This window comes from Lepeophtheirus salmonis, chromosome 1 (assembly GCF_016086655.4).
Source record: "Lepeophtheirus salmonis chromosome 1, UVic_Lsal_1.4, whole genome shotgun sequence".
Taxonomy (NCBI): domain Eukaryota; kingdom Metazoa; phylum Arthropoda; class Copepoda; order Siphonostomatoida; family Caligidae; genus Lepeophtheirus; species Lepeophtheirus salmonis.
In genome coordinates, this window is record NC_052131.2 from 32992072 (window position 1) to 33014413 (window position 22342).

Sequence of the window (22342 nt, forward strand, 5' to 3'; positions counted from 1 at the left end):
GAAACGTCAGGATGGTCAAAGTTTTATAGAAATAAAAACCCTTTCTTCATTAATATTTATAAATATGAGCTAGCTATTAGATGTCAAAATGGAACCAACAAATAAAATGACTTTAGCCTTACTTTTTATCAAAAATGAATCCCTCTTTTGCATATTTTATTATTTATTTAACCCTAAAATATATTACAAATAGGATATTACACCATTACATAGTCTTATTTCAATATTGCTGTTACAAATTAAGTATTATAACTGATGGACTATGGTCTTTTTAGTTTTTTTAGAGCGATCCAACAAAAGAGTAGATAAAAAATTGTATAACATGTGCTGTAGGGACATGTTAGGATAAAAATTAAGGGTACTATATAGTTATCACTTTATACATACTTAGATGTTCCCTTCTCAAGAATTTAATAATGATACCAACAGCTTTTATAAACTAAGCAATCATGTTTAGGTTCCAACTACATAAAGTCCCTCCCACATTCGAGGACATATTTTATACACATTATATACCTTTGTATATGTAATATATATATATATATATATTACTACTGTTGGGCTTCGATATGAAAATCCTAGACACGTTTGAAATCAGTATGATTTTTAGGGAACCGAACTAATTGGGTCATTTATAGAAGTTCAGTCTAGACAGGTCTCAAAGAAAAATTAGGTCTGAATCTGCCTTATAAAAAAATTGGTCAAAATTTGTCTCATTTAAAATTAGGTTTATCTCAATTCTATAGATCAATGGTTGATGACGTAGGTCAGTTGTATTTCAAAATTGTGAATATGGACTATCAATAAAGTCATATGAAGTTAAACTCTTAAATCAGGAATGGGAGGGGGGATCGGTCCATAGATAGAGAATAAAAAGACTATCTATAAACAATGTCTTTCTACGGTCTGAGATCACGGTCTGCACTCAAATATTGCTCTAAATTGCTCTAAAAAAAATTCTTTAAGACCGAGCAGAAAAAATATTTCACTATTGGACCATGTCTCAACAATACAAGTCACCTAAGTGGTTGTCATGTGGGAAAAATATCGTATTACAAAAGTCAGCAATTTTAGGTCTTTAATCAATGCCCTTGTAAGAAAAAAAAACTGGTATAAAGAAAATATATGAAAAAGAAATTGTTATTAAATTTATATACCATATCATGATTGCCTAATGATTGCCTTTCACATCAATAGAAGTAAAAATAACTTAAATGTCGGAAAGCCACATCGAATTGAAAGAGGGCGGTGATATTGTAATATTTCCTCACGTGTATAAGTATATCTTGCTCTATTAGCATTATGAAGCAATTATTAATGCTCATCAAACAAGCAAATAAAGAAATTGTGTCCTTACAAGGAAATGCTTTTCCTGATGTACGAGTACTATCCATGCTAGAAATGAGTGTATGCATTTTATGGATGTGTCCCGTGAACTCTTAGCTGCATATTAGCTAGTATTCATTTCTCCGCAATTTTTGGGTTCACTATAAAATGATTGTGGACAAAATCGTTGAGGTAAAATTGTTGCTTGGTAAAATCTTCGTGTACATTGTCATTGTGTTATAATGAGAGAAGAAATTTCTTGCTGTAAAAGTGCTCTCAATAATTCCAAGAGTATTATTAAAGTTGGATGGATCAAGGGTAATAATAATAGCACAGAGAACGAGTTTGCTGATGCTTTGGCTAAGGATAGTGCAGAAGGAGATACGCCAGTTGGATAGCGAAGCAGTTTATCAGTAAGGCATACATCGGGACAAAAGTTTAAAAATACAAGAGACATCAAATCTCAAGTATAGTTGCTAAGGTTAGTGACCACATACAACTTAATAGACATCTTTTTAAGATAGGTAAAACCCTGATCCCGATCTGACGACTTTGTGAAGAAGATGAGGAAACACCATTTCATCTTATCTATAACTGTGACCGTACAATGCAGGAAATGACTAAACTTACTAAGGAGTCTGTGGAAAAGAAAAGATCAATCGAGGAACAACTTTTGAGGATTTTTAATACGTTGTGTAATTAATTATCATTTTTAATAATAATGTTAGAAACTCAAAGATGAACCTCTACCGGCTGATGCAGATTGATTTCCAATGTGGTGGGGTGTGTCTAGGAGCTAAACAAACAAGCCCTCTCCCCCCAAATACTTTTACTATTGGTTTTTGAAAATAAATAAATAGTAAATAGCATTTATTGGCATTGTAATGAGAAACACAAACCTACCAATATTTTTTCTGTTCTTGCAAAAAACAAAAAAGTTATGGAGAATAATGTTCTTGAAAAAATAAATGCCGATAACTGGTTCATTTTTACAAATATTGCAAAAATTATTAAATGAAATGTTCTGAAAATTGAAGATACACATATTTATTGTTAAAGCCTAAAATTTTATGTACAAAATGCACCGTTTTGTGGTATTTCTTCTTTAAAAATTGAAAATTGACGTTTAATGAAAATATGAGACAGAAATGAGAAAAATTAAAAATTATTCAGAAAATTAGCAGCAATTAGTTTGCAACTTAATCTTTCTATCTCAAAATTGGAGATAGCGAGAGCTGAAAATTGAGATTCAATTATTGCAACCTTTTAATAATAACGAAATTACTTCAGTCTTAGTCGTTCCGTTTTTATGGTTAATGTTTACTACAGTAGATAGAAATGAGATTGTATAACTTATTGTTAGTACATATTAGAGTTTGATGTTAAAGCTAGACGTTGGAGACATAGTTTTTTGGTAGAAAGAAAAGGTATAATTCATTTTATTTGTTGATCCCATTTTGACATCCAAACATACGTAATAGTTAACTATTTTTCTTACTCCTAATCAAAAAATAGTTTTAATTCTTCTAAAACTTGGTTTTTTAGATAGGTGGAGTTACTCTGATAAGGTATCTAGGTAAACATTATAGAATTACAATGAATCCATCTGACCTAGGAATTGTCTTTCAATTCCATATACAACGTGCAGATGTTGTTTAACAACAAAATTTGAACGCATACGCAGGTAGGACGTTGTTTGTTGTTTTGTCGGATAGCCCGAAGTGTTTGGTTTCAGCTTTAAAAAAGGGCATCGATCAACGAAGTATTTATTCAACAATTGTAGAAAAGGCAGAATGTCCTTATTGGGATCAGCGCCAAACGAGGCTATGTTAAGATTACAAACTTCCTAAGCCTGGAGAGGTCCTTTTTTTTAAAAGTCTGGAGGGGACAACAAGACTCTGCTCCATGCCACACTGCAAAGAAAACATTCACCTGGTCGTGATAATTTATTATTTACTTTGTAGGACCCAGTGTTTGACCTCAAAGTTAACCAGATCTCAAACCTTGGACTTTTTTTTGTTGGGTGCAGTTGAGCAAAACACAAAGAGATCTCTTGATGTCAGGAATATGGGAAGAAATTCTGAGTCTGAAAGGAGGCTGTCATCTACCTGCTCTCGTTTCCAAGGCCGAGTGGAGGCCGTTATTGACACCAAATACAATTATATTGATTAATATTTTTTTTTCTTCGGCGTTTATTGGACATTGGTTCGTATTAAAATTGGATGATTAGTTTAAGAAAAAATTCATTAAAGAAATCATGTAGGGTGTTAAATAGAGATTACACCCCGTACATTTCGTATAGTTTCTAATTTATGAGCGAGTGAGTATCGAACCTACACATATCGAGTTCAAGAGAATATGGGGGGCATGGATTATTTTATCTGGGGCTACGTTGAATCTAAAACAAATCATATATAATTCTTCAGACTTTCCTCTCTCAGACTATTATTTGTTCCCCAATTTGAGGAAATGGCTAGGGGGGAAAATATTTTATTCAAACGAGGAGGTTATTGTATAAAAGAATGGCTATTTTTTAGACATCGATAAATCCAAGGTTTCTAGAAATACAAGGTTAGACCATAACATAATCGGGCTTGCTAGAATTTCCAATCTGACGTATTTTACCGACTACTGGACAAGACAGGCAGATTTTGACAAAACACTAAACCAGTCATAGTCTATGACGTCACTATTGCTAAAATTTAATGTATCGTACCGACTGCTGGGCAAGAACAACATATTTTGACAAAACACGCAACCACTCATCTACTATGATGTCAATATTAAAAGCGTGTTGGAAGTCAAACATCAGTTGTATGGTATAACCTTGTATTTCTATCAACCTGGTATAAATCCTATTATTCGGAAGGGATTAAGAAATTAGAGCAGCGTTGGACGAAGTGTATCAGCCAAAAAGGAGATTATGTTGAAAAATAAAAAAGATTTACCCCAAACAATTGAGTTGTTTTTAATTTTGTACGGACATTTCAAACGACCCTCCTATATATATTGGCTATTTTATTCTTTCGAATACAAATCTAAAGCTGCACTTTTAAAAAAAATGTTCCCAAGCAATGTTATCTACAGTATCGAATAAAAAACTATGTAGGATTTTAATATTACAAAATATATTTGTGTAATTCATTTTAAATTTTGTGAAGAAATATTATGACAGTGATAGTATGGTATTACTTAAGAGATAAATAGAAGTTGGTATGATTGACTTATTCCAGATAATTTCTAAACCCTTTTTTATCCTTCTTGGAAGAAAGATTGCGTAATACTATAAAGGTAACGACGTGGGAAGTCTAACTACTTTTCATATCTTGTTTTTATGGGCTTAATCCTCCTTTAATAGCAGATAAAATATTTATTATTCTTTGAAAACTTAAAGGTTTTCAAACAACTAAATGTTAAAATATAGTTTTTATAAAGTTATCGACCCTTTTAATCTAGACAAAGAATAATGTTAAATTGAAAGACCATTGAGTGTCTATTTAAGTATATTTTTATTTAAGGATTACTAGTTATGCGTATTGATTGTTCTAATGTATTTTGTGATAATAATTTCCTGTATTAATAGGGATATAAATACATTATATACAATAAAACAAGTTTTTAACAAAAGTTGATTCAATAACCTTTTTTTCATTACTTGATCAAAATTTATTGAACCACTCGAACCGGAATAGACAAAGTCGAACCGAGACTGCAATATATTGCTTATCAGTCTTGTTTCTTGTGCTTTTAATCCTATAAATAATATATAAAGAAAATACAATGTATATTTTGAAAAATAAATTAGCTTTATCAATAAGTCCATTTTCTGAGTTCTTTTGTGCAATTTCAGCGTTTTCCAATGATTTTTTTAACATCGCCAGGATAATACAGTTTCATCTGAGTTCCAAATAGCTAAGGACTTCTTATGGATCTGGAAAAGAGGTTTTAGGCACCAGACAGTAAAAATAAAAGAGGAAAGGGCTGGAGTAGATTGTGGATCCAGGTTCGCTACTAAGATTGTCGGTGCTTTATAATATAATAACTAAAATATTTCTTAACCCAGGTTTTCCAAAAGTTTACTATACTAAGACCCTATATAATAATACATTTTTAGCTGAGGCTATACGAAACATTAGGTATATGTGTAGACTGAAAGTAATCCTCAATTCTCCTTCGCCTATATAGTCACCTCTTTCCCTTAGTTAATGTCTACTATTAACCTTGATATCTATCAGTTATCCCTCCTTCTACAACGAACAAAACACCTTCCCTGTAGCTAAACTCCTATCAAGTTTGGAACATACGATATGACATTGTTTGTTAATATTTTATCTTCATTTATTAATCAAAAAATAGAATATTTGAAAACATAAATTATATTCGTGCATATATAATATTTTGTAAATGTATGTGGGGTTCAGATCAGGGGTGCAGGATATTTTAGCATGAGCAAGGGGTGTGGCAAGGATAAATGAGCTGGTCCTTTTAAATTCTATTTTAGAACAAAAATCAAATCTTTTATTAATTTTTTATACAAAATAATTTATTACGTTCTTCTATTTTTTTTTTTTTTTTTTTTTTTGTTAATGTGCGAGGCCTAGGAAAAGTGACTCTGATACCTGATGATATTTAAACATAGATGGAGGGGAAGAAGTGGAAATATACAGTGTAGGGCAGGAAAACGTGGATTGTTCATTGATGTTTATTTTATCATTACTATGATAAGGTTTAGTGATTATTTTTTGATATTCTGTTTCTGCCGTCCTTTTAACATAAACAAACTACACTAATCATTTAGTCATTTCATCGTCAAGAGCGAGCAACAAGCAAAAAGGCAGAGCATCTCAGATCTCCTAGATGCTGAAGTTGATGTGATGAAGACTACGGATATTATTAAGTGTTTTGAGAGTCCGGGTTTTAAGTTGACCAAGATGAAAAAAATGGAGAAAACCACTCCAGGTTGCCAGGAAGTGGAGGGCATGATTTAAAGAGGGATACAAAATACTTGTCAAGTTTGAAGGAAATATAAAGGACGATCCCACTAAGTCGATGAATTGCCTCGACAACGACTTCACTGTGGCTCCATCTGGAGGGCTATAAAGCAATACTTGGGATTAGTTTTTTTTCACAAGGACCCCACGCCACCTTCTGACAGAGGGTTTGAAAGCCAGGAAGCTCGAGAGGTGCAAGAAAATTTTCACATGGATCAAGGCAAATTGGTTAACTGTGAAAATTTTCTCGAACAAAAAGATTTACACAGTTGATCAATCCTCAACCATCGGAACCACTGCTGGCTTTCAGGAACAAAATAAGAGGTCCTCGGTGTTGTGGCCTCTCATAGAAAGAAGATGCCTCCGTTCCTTTTCAAGGCTGGACAGAAAATCGGCCTGGAGGCTTACTATAAGGTGCTTAGGTACACCATCTTGCCATGGCTGAAGACCAACTACCTGGAGGCTAACTATAAGTGGACTCAGGAAGGCGCCACCTCTCACAAGTCCACCAAGTGCCAAAAGTTCTGGTCCAAAGTGATATGGCCCCTTCCTCAATAGAAACCACTGGACTTTTATATGTGGACACTTTGGAGAGGGAAACCAACAGGACCTCACACCCAAATGTGGAATCACTAAAGTCCCCATAGTGGCTGCATGTCAGAGGAGTTTGTCATCAACTCCTACATGGTCTTCAGGCGACGTGAAAAGGCTGTGATAGATGATGAAGGCAGCCATATTGAGTGAAATTTTTTTGCAAAAGCCTTGTCTACATGGTTTGTTAACATTGTATTTTTGCCTATTATTGATATATAAAATTATTGCTGTATTTTTAAATCCATCTCTCGAGTCAATGTTTTGCTGCCCAACCCTGTATCAGCATATACAGTTAAATCTGTTTTAAGCGGTCAGCAAAGGAAATTAACCGCTTATTTTAGGTGAACACTTAAGCCAGGTTTCTTATTTTGTAACTATTCTAAATTTGAAAATTGGATATGGCAGCTTAGTGCGGGGACACACTTAAAATAGGTAGCGGTAAGACCAGATTTGACTTTAGTTTGATAAATTTGGTAAATCAAACTGAACCTATGGGATCAATGGTTGGGATCAGTGGCGCGGGAGCCTTTTTAAAAAAGGTTATTTTCTCGAATGTAATATTTTTCAAAAAAACTTAAGTCTCAAGGTGAATATAAATATAAAGTTAGACCATCATGTAATCGGGCATAACATAATTTTTAATCGGATGTATTGTACCAACTGCTGGGCAAGGCTGGCAGATTTTGACAAAACAGGAACCAGTCATAGTCTATGACGTCATTATTTCTAGAATTTTCAATTTAATTTACCTTACCGACTGCTGGACAAGAAAAACAGATTTTAACAAAACACACAACCACTCATCGACTATGACGTCAATATTAAAATCGTGGTGGAAGTAAAACATCAGTCGTACACGCGTTCTGGTATATGGTATATAATTCTATTAACCTTGTTTAACTTAAAAAAAAATAATTCTAAAAAGACATTTTGCTGAAAAACAAAATTCTGTCGAAATTGGCAAAAAAAAAAAAAAATCCTACAGCCGCCCTTGATGACTTTGCAATTTACCTTAACCCCCTCCTCTCTACTTGCAAATACATTCATCCAAGTTTGATTGACAATATGCCTCATAGTAGTAGTAGACTGACCAACTGTCCTCTGTACCCCCAAAATCCCCTTTTTTTACTTTCTGTATTTTCTATAAATTCATGTAATGTTTGGTTTTTTTGTAGGACAAACAATTAAAGATCGACTTATAATAAAATAAAGTTTTACTTTAAACCTTTTTTTTTTTTAAACAAGATTCAAAAACAACAATATCTCTTCTTTTTTTGGAAATCAAAATATGGTCACCCTTAAGATGTAGGAACCATGCCCTCTTCCCACGATTTATATTATTTACGTAGTGACGACCTTGATAGTCCTCGACATTTTAAAAATTATATAAAATCGACCCGAATATATATATATTATGTTCTTATATGATTTAAAGTAAAAATATCATGTTGATTAGGTCATGATACTTTATATTTTGGTAATTTAACAAGTGAAAAAGTCAGCTAATAATATATTAGTTTAAATAGCAAGTCATTATGAGTTTGATAACTCATTATGACTTTTGATATATCATGTATCCGATCCATTTGGGAAAGAAATAGTTAGGTTCAAAAAGATTATTACTATCTTAATGGTGGCAATAACTCAGCTCATGCTCCTCATCAATAATTTATGGAGCATTCGTGATGTATTTTTAATGAGGAGAGTCTGGTGGTATAATCCCCTCACTCACTCAGGACTTTTGAATAATAAAGAAGGCTATTTTGTAGGCTTACATTGATATGAATTATGATATTACTATTTAATAACATTTTTGATTGAAGAGCGGATAGTGGATGGAAAGGGAAGAATTGTCAGATAATTAATAATATATAGGAAGAGTAATTTCTAGGCCGGCGCGTAAGAAGAAATACTACTTAAAAAATCGAAGTCACACAAACACTGTAGCTGTAATGTCAGTTGTTAACACGCTCATGGTGGTTAAGTCATACTCAACTCTCTTTCAAGTATCAGCTCACCATCATTGCAAGTCAGCAGCGCCTTGGAGCAGTTTACTTTGATTTACGTCAAAGAAATAAATTATGGAGATGAGGAAGAAATCAAAGATGAGTGTTATAAAATCTTTGAGCTCTGCAGGAGTTTAAAGTCTTTTGGATCACACTTACTTACGGGTAATATAGCAACTTGTTTCTCATTGCTCATTCTCTAGTAAGCCTGGTGCAGTTCTCCTGCATATCGGACTAAGGAATCACAAAATAATACAGACCTATTCGAGCATTCCAGATAAATTATACAGAAAAGTGTTATTTCAGGAGGTGACGCCTTTTCATAATAACTATTATAAATTATTACATTAATAATTATGTACATAAAGAATGTCCTATAACTACGTTGGTATTTAACAATTGAATCGTAATGAATCAGGTTGAATCAGGTTTTGACTTACTGGTATTACGTAATAAATATATATGTAAGAGTTGGGCAATATTTGACTGGTATAATACCTAAGAAGTAGAAATGATTACCTCAAGAATAATTGCTGAGGGATTACATATTAACTATGAGGTAACATCAGTTAGAACGAGTTTAATTCAGATCCAACGTTGACTGGCACAAGTTATGTAATGTCTTGCTTTCAGTGTTGATATATTTATTTTGCATATTTTTTCAGTACTTTTGAAGACACCGAAAGATGACCAAGTCCTAGTGTAGAATAAACAAGATCATAAACTATTATTTGATTGTGGGTAAATTAAGGATAATAAATAGGAAGTAAATATGACCCAGGTCATTGAACCAGAGCCTTCCCGTCCACTTATTCAAGGCAATGATATGGAACAATCTCTCTCTTCAAAAGAGCCACCCTGTCCTGGAGACGTTCCTCCTAAGAGAAGGTCAATACATGCTCGTGGACATCATGACAAGTGTCCACTTTATGTGGCCCTCTGTTCATACTTGTCATACTGTATCATATTTCTAGTTGGCATCATTCGAGAAAGTATTTTTGGAATTCCGTCTAAAACACGAGAAACTAATCGAGAGGGCTATTCCCCTCTTTATGCTAGCTTTGAAAGTTTCTATACAAGAAATGTATTTCGAAGACTCAAAGATTCGTTCTCACACCCTATTGCTTCTGTTCCAGGAGCAACTGTTAAAATCATTGGAAGGTCGTCCAATGATCATTTTTGGAGCTTTAAAATGGTCAAATCACAAGTGAAGACATGCATCAATTTGGGTAGCTATAATTATCTTGGATTTGCAGAGAACAATGGATCTACGACTGAGGCTACAATTCAAGAAATAAAAGACAGAGGTTTGACCACCTGTAGCCCTAGAATGGAGTATGGAACGAGTGCAGTACATGTTGAATTGGAAAGAACCGTAAGTGATTTCATTGGTTCAGAAGATGCAATAACTTTTGGAATGGGATTCGCTACAAATTGTTTAAATATCCCAGCCATAGTCGGGAAAAAATGTCTTGTTCTCAGTGATGAATTTAATCACGCTTCTATAATCCTTGGTCTGAGACTTTCCGGAGCTACTGTTATGGTCTTTAAGCATAACAATGTAGATAATTTGGATAAAATTATTCGACAAGCTATCATACGGGGTCATCCAAGAACCCGAAGGCCTTGGAAGAAAATCTTGATCATGGTAGAGGGAGTCTACTCCATGGAAGGATCCATTGTAAGACTCCCTGAGATCGTTGCCATTAAGAAAAAGTATGGTGCTTATTTATACTTGGATGAAGCTCATTCTGTTGGTGCAATGGGAAGAAGAGGTAGAGGCATTGTTGATTACTTTGATCTCAATCCAAAGGACATTGATATTCTCATGGGCACTTTTACGAAGAGTTTTGGTGCTGCCGGGGGATACATTGCAGGCTCTAAAACGCTAATATCCTACTTGAGGACTCAAACTCAAGCAGGCTGTTATGCATCATCTATTTCCCCTCCTATTGCAAGACAAGTTATTGCATCTATGAACGCAGTTATGTATTCCATAGATGGACTTAAAAGGATACATAGACTTCTCAATAACTCTAGATACTTTCGCGAAAACCTAAAAAAATTAGGATTTATCGTCTACGGTCACATTGATAGCCCAGTAGTTCCTCTTTTGTTGTTCATGCCGAGCAAAATCCAAGGATTTGTAAATGAAATGATGCATTTTAACATTGCCACAGTGGGAGTCGGCTTTCCAGCAACTCCTATAACAGAAGAAAGGGTGCGTTTCTGTATGTCTGCTGGACACTCTAAGGAAATGTTGGATGAAGTCCTCAGTGTTATAGATAGAGTCGGTGATCAATTAAGACTTAAATATTCCTCAAGAAAAAGGGACCCTAATCGAATTATTCCCTATTATGACTTCTAAAAAAATGAATAATTAGTTGTGTCATATTTAGAAGAAAAAGTGAGCATCAAATGTGTATCAACTATATTTGAAGAGAATAGTGTTTCAGTATTATACTTCATTAATTAATAAAGCTATAGGTATTTAATTGTAATTAAAATGATGCAAAACAATGAAACATTATTAATTTGTTTTTTGTCACTTTTTTTTTTTCAACCAATTTCCCAAATTTTTATGTTTGTATTTGCCTCTTATATGTTTTGGATTGAAAATGAAATTCAAGTAGCAACTTATCAATTGTTATGTAATATCAAATTGAGTAAAGATTATGTAATAATACAAAATTAATTATTATCATTGCTCTCGGTAAAGAATGTGTGTCTTCTTCCTGGGCAAGTAAATAATACCTAATAATAACTAATTCAGTCAAAAGTGACCATCGGTTTATTTATGTCTTTAATTGTACAGGTACTCTAAAAATATGACGATATAATATTTTATGTATGCATAATAATATCTTGAGGGAGAGTTAGAGAGAGAGAGTGTGTGTGCAAGTGAAGGGCCCTAAGGGACTATGGACTCAAAAGAAACAATATGTAGTAGCTTCATAACTCAATTTCAAGGCGCATTTTTTACTAAATCACAGTAATTTAAGATAAGAAGCCCAACTATTAATTATTATGGGCCTTCACAATGAATTACGTCCTATAATTATTGATAAGAAAGTATGTATACATGTAAGTGGGTCATATCGAACAAAACGTCTTTTCTTTCGTTCGAAGTCGGGAAGGGGAAAGGGTGTCTTCACATTCATTAGGGGCAGAAACAAAGCTGAATCGCCTGTTTCTTGATCACATATTTTATAAGAAATGCCTTTGATGTTTAAACTAAAGTATAATAATAAAATACATGTTACAATTATTTCTTTCTTAACAGACTGGATAATTGATTAAGGCCACTAGTAAGAGGATAAATGTGCATACTATATACTAAACTAAACCTAACATACAAAGGTTCATCTTAAAAGTTTTTCTAACAAAAAAAATAGAAAGGTAATAATAATTAATAACCATAATATGAGGTAAGAATTCGAAGAAATGCAAAATAAACTATTGAGTAATTAAAAAAAAGATGGATAAAGAAACAATCTCGAAAGACTTAATCATTTCGTCTTTCGATAGATAGACCCTCCTATCAAGTTTACAACAGGGCTTTTGGAAGACAAATATTTGACTTTGGTTCCAGAGTGAAGTAAGTTCCCAGTCTCATCATCTTCGTCAAAGTCATCCTGATATGAAGTCGTTTTTAAATTAAAGTCACTTGTAGCTTGATGACTCTCAATATCATCTTCCTCAACGTCATCTTCAAACTCATCCTCATCAGTGTATCGGGAATCGCCTTTCCAACTACTTCCATGAAGAGGTGTGAATCCATCGTAGTTTCTTCTTCGACGCTTCCGTCTTTCCCTCCGACAATGACAGTAAAAAGGTCCCAAAAATAAAAGGGCAGCAAAAGTAGCTAATATTATCAGGAGGACTATCATTTTAGGTAGACCAGATGTAGGAGGAAGAGGGCTCAAAATATGAGTGAATTCTCCAGTATAGACACGTACTATTTTATTAGTGGTTATGTGTCCAGGAATATCAATAGAAAGAGTATATAACCCCTCTGGCAGAGCGATCCACAAGTTTCCATTATCCACAAGAAAGTCATTTGAGCTAATCTCTTGTATTTGAACAGAAGATCCCTCCTGTGGGATTGAAATATGAATCCCTTGAAGTCCAGAAGAAATTAAACTCAAGAGAGAGCGGCGATGTCGACTCCAAATGTGAGTTAATTCGGTTACTTCTGGATATGGACAACAGGATATCCCAAGGCCGAGTTCTATAATTTCAAACTCGTTCCAATTCATATTCGACATGGAGTATGAACTTTGAGAGTATTTGATTGATGGATTTTGAGTGCAAGTTGGAGAGGTACTTTGGAGAGAGTTGATGTAGCGGGAGGAAAGGGACGCAGTCAGCCTAGGAAACAAAACAAAAATAGCATTTAAGAAATAACTTAGTTTGAGATAAAGGAATAATTAATTATATTTATAATAATAATTTCTCCGACATTCATCATGCATTCAATAAAAACTCTGTTGACTCCTTTTAAAAAAATAATATATAGTTAAATAAATGTAGCTAAAACGATAAGTGAATATCATATTACTCTACGTACAATACAGTGATTCCCAACCCGGACTCCGCGAGAGTATAAAGATAAACCCAAATATTCACACAAAATAAACTGCCCAAAAAAAACAATACGTCCAGGGTCTTCGCAGTGATATAAAAGTTGGGAATCACTGGTATAATACATATTTTGGCTTAGATAATACTGATCATGCACAAACATAACATAATTATTTAACATTTTGTAACTAATTAATTAATGGGCATCATGCAAAAAAGAAACATGGATTACTTTATTAATAAAAGCGCTTAAATGATGCTATTAAAAAGGACTAGAGTTTTTTTTTAATTAAAGATTTACAACAAACAATAAGAAGAATGTATATATTTTTAAGTACTAAAACTTAGAAACATCATCTTCATTTGGATTCCTTGATTGAATATACATATTATTTTTTGTCAAACACACAACATATTGACTATTGGTCATGCGAAGTAGAAGGAGCTCTTCGCCTAAATTGAGTGTTAATTACCTCTTAAAAATCCTTATCTTACTCTGATGTGTAAAAATATTAAATTTTTTCATTATTATTACAGAGGGAATAATACATCATCCATTGTTAGATTTTTTATATAAAAAGAAATCAATGAACTAATACAGTTTTGTCAAATATTGGTACCTACCTTTCTGCATAGTCAAAATTAACGGCTGAATTAGGAAGATAAATATCTTCAGTATTTCCCATAATATGAAGTGAGAAAACAAATTTCTTTTTACGCATCCAGGCCATCAAATTGCGAGCTTCAGGAGAGGAGGATGAAGATGCAAATTCCTCATCCAAAAAGGGGGAGCTAACGTTGCAGTTTTCATTGGAACCCCACATATTATTTGAGCTTATAAAAACAAAATGAAGACAATAATTTTGAAAGACTCTTCCGACTTCGTCATCTAAATTCCTGTGCGTAAGTATAAAGTCTGCTAGAAAAAGAAGCATCTCTGTTGAGACGGGATCGGAACGAAGACCTCCCAAGAATTTTAGACCTGGCTTTTCTTGACATTTATTAAGGTCATTTGATATCTCCAGCACACGCATATGGTTACCATGTGAGTCTAAACCTATTGGGTAGTGAGTTGCAAAGTCGGGGAATTTTGATGTTAAATTTTGAAGAAAGACTAATTGGTCACTGTCCTTTGAGTAATATTTAAGATCCGTAGAAACGACTAAATCCATTACTATATTTTTCTTATTTAAATGATGTGAGATTATTGAAAACTCTGAAGATTTGGGATCGTATGACTCATGCTTGATATTGACCTTGTAATTGTTACCTTCTGGTAGTACCAGCATGAAGGATCCTTTGTTGACTTTGATGCGACTCCCTCTAAAAGTAACAATGGGAGATTCCAAAGGAGTACCTAATTAAATTTACATATATTATATAAATATTTTGACAGAGAACAAGATAGAATACCTTTCATATCAGTGATTGTACCATATATACCCTGCCCCGCAGCATCCACAAAATCCATGAGAGAACCGAGTATATTTTTCCAAATTAATGTCAGGTCCCTTGCATACGGATAATTACAGCATGATATGTGGGCAGAAAGAAAGATTACACCAAAGTTATGGTAAGAGTAATCAAGGATGGTATGAGAGTACACAGACAATTGTGAACCTTGAACGATTCCTCCTTTAACCTTTGAGCAATTAGAGGTTTTAAATCTCTTTAAAAAGGCACTTCCTAAATGTTCAAATGACGCTAGATTAATTCTAGGTGAAGTTTTGGCCTCATCCTCATCCCATGGAATCCGAATAAACTCTCCTTCTCCTTCTAAACTTAGTCCTACTTTAATATCATGATTCTTGAAAAAGGTGTCAAAGGAGGATATAGCAGATGAAGAGGAAGAACCAAATCTGGATCCAGTTTCTTTGATAAAGGAATCACTTTCTCCATATGAACACTGACCTTCCTTTGAATGCAAAAACCCTTCAGGATCGCCTCCAGGTATAATCCAAATATTAATTCGATTAAACAATTCCACAATATGTGGATCTTTTTCTTTCGCAAATCCATGAGCCAAGTGGAGGGCAAATCGAAGAGCTATCTCTCTCCCTACAGGTTGACTTCCATAAATTCCACCTAGTATAAGTATATTAGTTTTGGGACTAGACACGGTATCATTTCTTAGCAAAAGAGCAGGGAGTCGTAAACTCCAATCCGCTTCGTTGATGAATGCCTCTGCGATTTGAGGATACATATTTTCTAGTTCAGCAAGAGTTGACCTCATTTCTATATCACTTTGATAGTTTTGAGATTTGTCAATGTTCTTAGATAAATTAAAATCATATCTTTTTGACCAATAATCAGAATCATCTTTACTCAAAGTCACATTGAGTACATCTCCTGTTTTTACACCTCTTAGAGTCTTGGTTTCGTATCCTTCAGAAGAAATAATGACTTTGTATTCCTGTGAGGGTTTCAGAAGGCGAAAAAAATCACCACTCTCTCCGGATATAATTGGATGGGATATTCCTTCAACTTCAATTGTAATATTTTTGATAATATCACCAGTTTCTTTGTCAATAGCATATCCTTTGACGGAATTATGAACTTGTTCTATATATTTTAATAAAGCCTCCTTATTATCATCCCAATATATACTCAATTGCTCAGGATGAGGATATTTATCACAACTTAATTCAAGAGTAATTTCAAAATCATTTGTGTTAATATAATTCCAGTCTTGCATACCACCCGAGAGTACATACCAATTAGCTCCATTTACAATACCATGAAGAAATCTTTCCAAAGAGCAATATCCTCCTTGGTGCATCTTTTTGTGAGCATTGGAATAAATAAGGGATAGATATTCAAATATATTGTCATCTGGAGAAAGTGATGGGCCCTTGTGGCCTTCTTTATTATTGTCAAAAGGATAGTTTGCAACCAAGGATCCTCCGTGGAGATTTGCAGAAAGTATAAAATTGTGACTTTTTGACCACTTAATAACAGCTGATGTTTCAATTTCGAATCCTGATGGATCTCCAACAAACTGATCCGGAAAATTCCGATTCAAATCCACCATATTTCCATTTTCTCGAGTCCGAAGCTCAAAACCATCAGGGTTCATTGAAGGCATAAAATGCAAACGAGTGGAGTCCACAAGTTTTTTAACTCTGGGATTTGACTCATAGTTTTCAAGAAGATATTGAATCAAAAGGAGAAGCATCTCCCGACCCACTGTTTCATCTCCATGCATATTTGCGATGTACTTGAATTCAGGCTCAAGAAATTCATGTTTTCCTGGATTATCAGAGATTTCCATAACCCACAACTCTCGTCCTTGATTCGACTTTCCAATCGAGTACATTCGGCTTATACTTTTGTATTCATTGGAATAAAATCGTAGAAATTCGGTGAGATTTTTATAGTGATGATATTTAAATTCTGGAGCTCTCATAAATCCATCTTCCCTCAGTGGAATCTTTACAACCTCTTTAGTTAAATAAAAATCAATTCCAACAGTTGGGTTCTTCTTTGAAATTTCGATGGGCATAAATCTAGAGCTTTTATATCCATATGCATGAACTCTCAATTCAAACTTTCCATAAGGCAGGAGTCTCCAATACTCTCCTCTGGAAGTGGATGTAAGATTATGATTAATACTTTTGACCTCAATGATTGCATCTTGAATCCCTTTTTTCGTGTCCTGGTCAGAAACGATGCCATGAGCTCCGACATGTGTTGCTTCCATATACGCTAATAAAGACTCTTTGTTCATTTCCCACTCCGCTTTGAGGGTTCTAGATTGAGGGTACTTGCAGCAGGATAGTTCCATAGTGATTTCAAAACAATTACTTCTAACATAATTGAAATCCTCCATTCCGCCGGGAACGTCATACCATAGAGCTCCATTCGTAATTCCACCAGGAAAAGACTCTCCTGGGCAACCATTTCCTCTCTTCATAACGACATGATTATCAGCATAAATATGGGCCAATTGAATGAATAAAGTATCGTCCGGAGCTGTTAAATAGAATTAAAGACTTTGTAGTTCTTCTATTGAATAAAACGAAGTAGATAGTTAATTAATTACCAGGTGAATATTTCGAGAATATGGATAGATAGGGACTATTATCGAATGGATAGCTAGTCACTACAGAGCCACCATGAAGATTTCCAGATAAAACGAATGGATTTGAAACAATCCAAGTCATTGCAGCAAGAGTTTCAGGCTCTCTATTTTTAAATAGAGATTGAGAGTCTGCTTCGTCAATAAATTGATCAGGAAAATTTCGATTCAAGTCCTTTCCATTTGCATTTGCTCTACCCGCTCCTCCATCAGCCTCGTCCTAATGTAAATAACATATATATACATTTTTTTTAAATCTACATACTTAAAAAGATAAAAAAATGATCTTACCAAATAGCAATTCCCTTCGGATGATGCCTCAAACCCATCTGGATTCAAACTAGGCATAAGCCATATCTCCGTAGACTCTAATAAAGAAGTAACTCTCGTAATTTTCCCATAATTGGAAAGTAGATAATCTGATAAGTAAATAACGAGCTCTCGACCCAAAGCCTCGTTTCCATGCATATTGGCCACGTATTTAAACATAGGCTTCCTCAGCTTCCTATCCTCCTCATGTGCGCCAACTGTAACCCTTAAAACCCATAGCTCTCTCCCCTCAACACTTTTCCCAATGGAATACATTCGAGCAAGAGTCGGATAGGAATTTGTAAGATTTTTAAAAATTGTCTCTAACTGAGTGTAGTTATGGTAATGATCCATGGAGACATGGGGTAGGAGTGACGTACCATCATCGTACGCAGAGACGATGCAAGGAGTCAAAAAGAGGATCCCTAGGTCAAGGATCGTCCAAAAAAGTAATTTCCACATTCCTAAAGTCTTATTTTGTCCATAGCCAGAATGAACCCCACGTCAGCTCTCATTCCTTTTCTTCAGAATAGAGAGTGGTTCTACTTATTTCTCACATCCCTGCTTGGAGTTCATTCGAATTTTTGGTTTCCTAATAATAGTTTAGTCAGAACTCGCTCTTGCTCCAGCTATCTATTGATGTGAGTATCACGTCAGTTTATCTACTTGGTTAGTGTACGTGTAGTACGCACTACGTACCGTGCGTTTATTATTTATGTAGTTACCAGCATCCCTCCATCTGCAGAATCAACTCGCATCCGCAGTGAATTACTTTCTATTATTCTCTCTCTCTCTCTAGCTCTCTCTGAATTTACAATAAATACAATAATGTAAATGTCAAATCTGGGTTGTGATACTTCCACCACTATTATTTAACAACTACTATTCCGACTAGTTACTAAACTATTATTACAACTCAACTCCTTTTTCCTATTATGATATGCAGATGCTTGAGCTCTCTCCCATGTCATGCACATACTCATACATATGTTACTAATATCAATGTACAAACTCTGTTCATTTTACTATTAAAGTCAATCTACACCCGCTCATTACACCACCATTACTTCATCATTACTTATTTTCACATACTCTGTAGTGTGTATTACTCCATGACAACTACAGTCTCTTTTTACTCTCTCTATGACTATCATATTCTATATCATATCAAATTCGCTATGACTACACATTTTAATATAATCATGTATGTGACTATAACTGTTATCCACTTCAAACTTTTTATTGAATTCTCGAGAATGAACTCTTCTACGTGTCTTTAAAGGCGTTTCCTCCTATATATTACTAGACTAGGTACCTCTCATTTACATCAAATACGTATTATGTTTCAGGATGCACTATGAACTAACTTAAAATATGACCTTCCTGATTACATACAATCCTTGCAAAAATCGCTTTAAAAAGAAATGCAGATACCAAATTACAAGATATTTATTATAATTTTCATCAAATAGGAACTATATAATAGATTAGAAGTAGAGGGAGATTGAAAGTATTAACAATTCCTTATAACTACACACATACAAAAAAATTAATTGCGGACACAAAAAAAAACAGACTATGAAAGAAACTTTAAGCAGCATTGCTAAACTCGGTCGCTTAATTATTGTTAAGCTCCCTTCACCCAAATTTTGTTGCATTCTCTTAACGAAAAGAATAGAATACATACCCATATTTTTATATCTTTCGAGAGGGAACAAAAGGGCCCCAATGATGATACTCAGACTGTTTAATTACTGAGTCGTCCGTGTTAGTAGGAAGACTTGAAAGTAGGAGTGGCTGTTGGTAGCCTCCAGTTCCATGATGTCCTGCTGGTGACATAAATGCAGAGGGAGAATATGGTGAGCTCTCTTGACTTGAATGAATCCTGCCTTGAAGCGTGTAGGGTGAGTAGCGAAGAGAGGAATCAGAGAGCACACGATGATTAAGGACTTTGTAGGAGCTTACAGAAGAACTTGGGAGTTGAAGGGTTGGAGGATGGTGTGGCGAGCCCAAAGACATACAGGGATCTATATAGACAGGAGTGAAGGGGAATGGAGAAGGATAGAGTGCGTAGGGATTCAAAAGAAGGCCACCTGTCCCAGTGTTAGTTAAGGCTTGCCAAGGATGTTCACCTAGAAGTCCTGGGCTTTTATTATTTGGATCTATCATGGGAAATAGTCGTGTGGGAGGGGGAGCAATCGGAGGCTCCAAAAGGGGTTTCTTAGTATCAGAATACGACTTGGTTGCTCTGCTCACAGATGCTTTCTTACATTCAACTTTCTTCATCTTGATCGTATGATACCTGCGAAAAATAAAATGAATCCTCATTGGATTTGTTGGAGGATAGAAAACCTACCTTGACGAACAAACAACTTCAGCAGTAGATTCATTCTCAAAGGTAACGAATCCAAAACCCCTGTGACGACCCGTAATGTGATCTGGGAGGAGTGTAACATTTTGAACTGGTCCAAAGGAAGAGAAATAGGATCTTAAATCATCCACTTTGGCGTTTTGACTTACTCCTCCCACAAATATCTTGGCTTTATTCGATGTTTCGATGCGAGGATTCACTTCCTCATTCTCTGGACTCTTTGCCTTCACTACACTGTTTTTTCGTTTATTCAGCATATTCTTGGAGGCATAACGAATCTCTAGGATTTTTCCATCTATTTCATGACGGGGATAATTCAGGATTTTTGAAATAACATCTGCACTTTCAAAGTTGAGGAATCCAAATCTAGGTGAGCAAAGGGATTGATGTATTAGCATCAACTTTGGCATCAATTCCTCACCTTTTATTCTTTCCGTTTTCGGGATGAGTGCAAATTTTGACAGACGTAAGAGTGCCAAATGTGGAGAAATAGGTTTGAAGCTTGAACTCTGTCGTATATAAACTTAAATTACCCACAAACAAGTCCATTACTTCAGATTCTTCGTTTGAAAAAACTTTGAGTTCCTCCGTTATTTCTTCCTTCATTTTCATGGTTTATGAAGATTCAACAGGCAATATATAATTCCTTTTCGAGAAGCTGAGCAAGTGATAAAAAATGATGACGTGAATATTTAATAATTCAAGACAAGTTAATCTCATTTTTTCTTATAACATATTATTTATTAAAATCCACTTGCCGGCCCTCTCTTCATTCACATGCAATTGTCAAATGTGGAATACGAATGGATTAGGTATGCTACTGCTCAACTAGAATCCATGTCACAGAATAGATTTCGAATCTGATGAAGATCATAATATTAATAAATAATAATATAATGTACTCTTAAATACAATAAAGGCAGGGGCGGGAGGCTGGAGGGGCTGTGGCCCTTCCCCCAAATCAATAAGGATTTCTTTTATAAAAAAAATTATGATGCCTTTTTTTTAAAGGTTACAGTAAAAAAGATTTTTTTATGGATTTATTTTCTAAAAAAGGGTCATTCTATCAAATTATGCTGTAGAAAAAAAAACCAAGCCCCCCGAAATATAATCTTGCGGACGCCCCTGAAAGGCCATTCCCAAATCCGATTGCACCTCAAATTCAAATGACTAATATATTTCAAGGTTAATTGAAATACATTTGTATTAACCTTGATATATTTAATAAAACTTAATTCATGGCTTAAGTTCCTTTTAGATCTCATAATCGACATGCCCATTGTAATAGGAGGGGACAAAGTGTGCAGGGCCAGCACTAGGCCACTACAACCTATGTCTTCGGTAATAGGCCTCATATTTTATTTCCAAAAAATATGTAATCTTTAGTAATAAATGTCCTCTAAAAATAAGGCTATTTGATACAAATGATATAGGTATTTCTTCTCCAAAAATGCTCTAGCCTCAGTTATTATCCCAACCCCGATTAAAATTTGAACCCTATGCAATCCGTTCCCTATTGAGCCTTGTAATAGGTAGGACCGGACTTAAATAGCTTCTATTTTCTGCAAAAATAAGATTCAAATTTAAAAACAAGAGCCTTGCTCAATTTCTTTTTTACTCAGGTCCTCTCAAAGTAAAACAGGCTCTGTCCTCAGTTATTATCCCTACCTAGATGAAAGTGAGCAAAACCCACTTTCATTATGTTAAGATGCACTTTTTACGGTATAGCTTAAATTTGTCCGTTATATTTTATGTATACTCAGAAATGAAATTTGAAACTGGATCATTCCAGGCAAGTAAAAAAAACGTTCAAAATTTCAAAGAATACAACCCCAATCTCATAATGAATGAGCTAATTTTATTACAAGATGCAGGGCCTTAATTAATGGGGGGGGGGGTCTGAGTCCCCAATAATTTTTCAGTCGTTGTAATTATTGGCCTATTAATGGTGAGTCATCCGCATCAATAGTTACTCAAGTCATATCCCCCACCCAATAAAAAATCTGTAATTATGACACTGTATCCTCATCAAATTTATCTTCAAAGAAAGGCGCTGAAACGTATCGACACTTTCATTCTAACA

The 22342-nt window shown here is 34.6% G+C and overlaps 3 protein-coding genes across 5 annotated transcripts; 1 reads left to right on the top strand and 2 right to left on the bottom strand.

Moving 5' to 3' along the window:
* The first annotated feature begins 8837 nt into the window (after window positions 1–8837).
* LOC121124766 (serine palmitoyltransferase 2) lies at window positions 8838–11698 on the top strand. 3 transcript variants are annotated; one of them, XM_040719956.2, is made up of 2 exons: window positions 8838–9082; window positions 9583–11698. In XM_040719956.2, exon 2 carries the CDS (start codon window positions 9690–9692, stop codon window positions 11283–11285), a length of 1596 nt encoding a protein of 531 aa, XP_040575890.1. In that variant the 5' UTR covers window positions 8838–9082; window positions 9583–9689; the 3' UTR covers window positions 11286–11698. The 3 variants fall into 3 exon arrangements, with proteins under 3 accessions (XP_040575890.1, XP_040575906.1, XP_040575897.1); XM_040719972.2 differs by having other exon boundaries at window positions 8857–9532; XM_040719963.2 differs by having other exon boundaries at window positions 8869–9226.
* On the bottom strand, window positions 11691–18883 carry LOC121124750 (carboxypeptidase D). Its single transcript, XM_040719938.2, has 5 exons — window positions 17871–18883; window positions 17544–17799; window positions 14915–17473; window positions 14126–14858; window positions 11691–13288 (listed from the first exon to the last, which is right to left on the bottom strand). The coding sequence occupies exons 1-5, from the start codon at window positions 18348–18350 to the stop codon at window positions 12427–12429; spliced, it is 4890 nt and encodes a 1629-aa protein (XP_040575872.1). The 5' UTR covers window positions 18351–18883; the 3' UTR covers window positions 11691–12426.
* Window positions 18884–19321: 438 nt separating this feature from the next.
* Window positions 19322–21924, bottom strand: LOC121124845 (uncharacterized). Its single transcript, XM_040720051.2, has 3 exons — window positions 20681–21924; window positions 20245–20625; window positions 19322–20190 (listed from the first exon to the last, which is right to left on the bottom strand). Exons 1-3 carry the CDS (start codon window positions 20869–20871, stop codon window positions 19584–19586), a joined length of 1179 nt encoding a protein of 392 aa, XP_040575985.1. The 5' UTR covers window positions 20872–21924; the 3' UTR covers window positions 19322–19583.
* Between the last annotated feature and the right edge of the window lie 418 nt (window positions 21925–22342).

What these genes read in the sequence shown, in the direction of transcription:
- LOC121124845 (XM_040720051.2), bottom strand. Translation starts at nt 20,871, where the DNA reads ATGAAAATGAAGGAAGAAATAACGGAGGAACTCAAAGTTTTTTCAAAC. An exon ending in GAAAACGGAAAGAATAAAAG is followed by an intron (nt 20,626 to 20,680) that starts GTGAGGAATTGA and finishes TTGCTCACCTAG; the next exon opens with ATTTGGATTCCTCAACTTTG. An exon ending in GAAGTTGTTTGTTCGTCAAG is followed by an intron (nt 20,191 to 20,244) that starts GTAGGTTTTCTA and finishes TATTTTTCGCAG; the next exon opens with GTATCATACGATCAAGATGA.
- LOC121124750 (XM_040719938.2), bottom strand. Translation starts at nt 18,350, where the DNA reads ATGTGGAAATTACTTTTTTGGACGATCCTTGACCTAGGGATCCTCTTT. An exon ending in ATTCTCGAAATATTCACCTG is followed by an intron (nt 17,474 to 17,543) that starts GTAATTAATTAA and finishes TCTATTTAACAG; the next exon opens with CTCCGGACGATACTTTATTC. An exon ending in AATTTTGACTATGCAGAAAG is followed by an intron (nt 13,289 to 14,125) that starts GTAGGTACCAAT and finishes TTTGTTTCCTAG; the next exon opens with GCTGACTGCGTCCCTTTCCT.
- LOC121124766 (XM_040719956.2), top strand. Translation starts at nt 9,690, where the DNA reads ATGACCCAGGTCATTGAACCAGAGCCTTCCCGTCCACTTATTCAAGGC.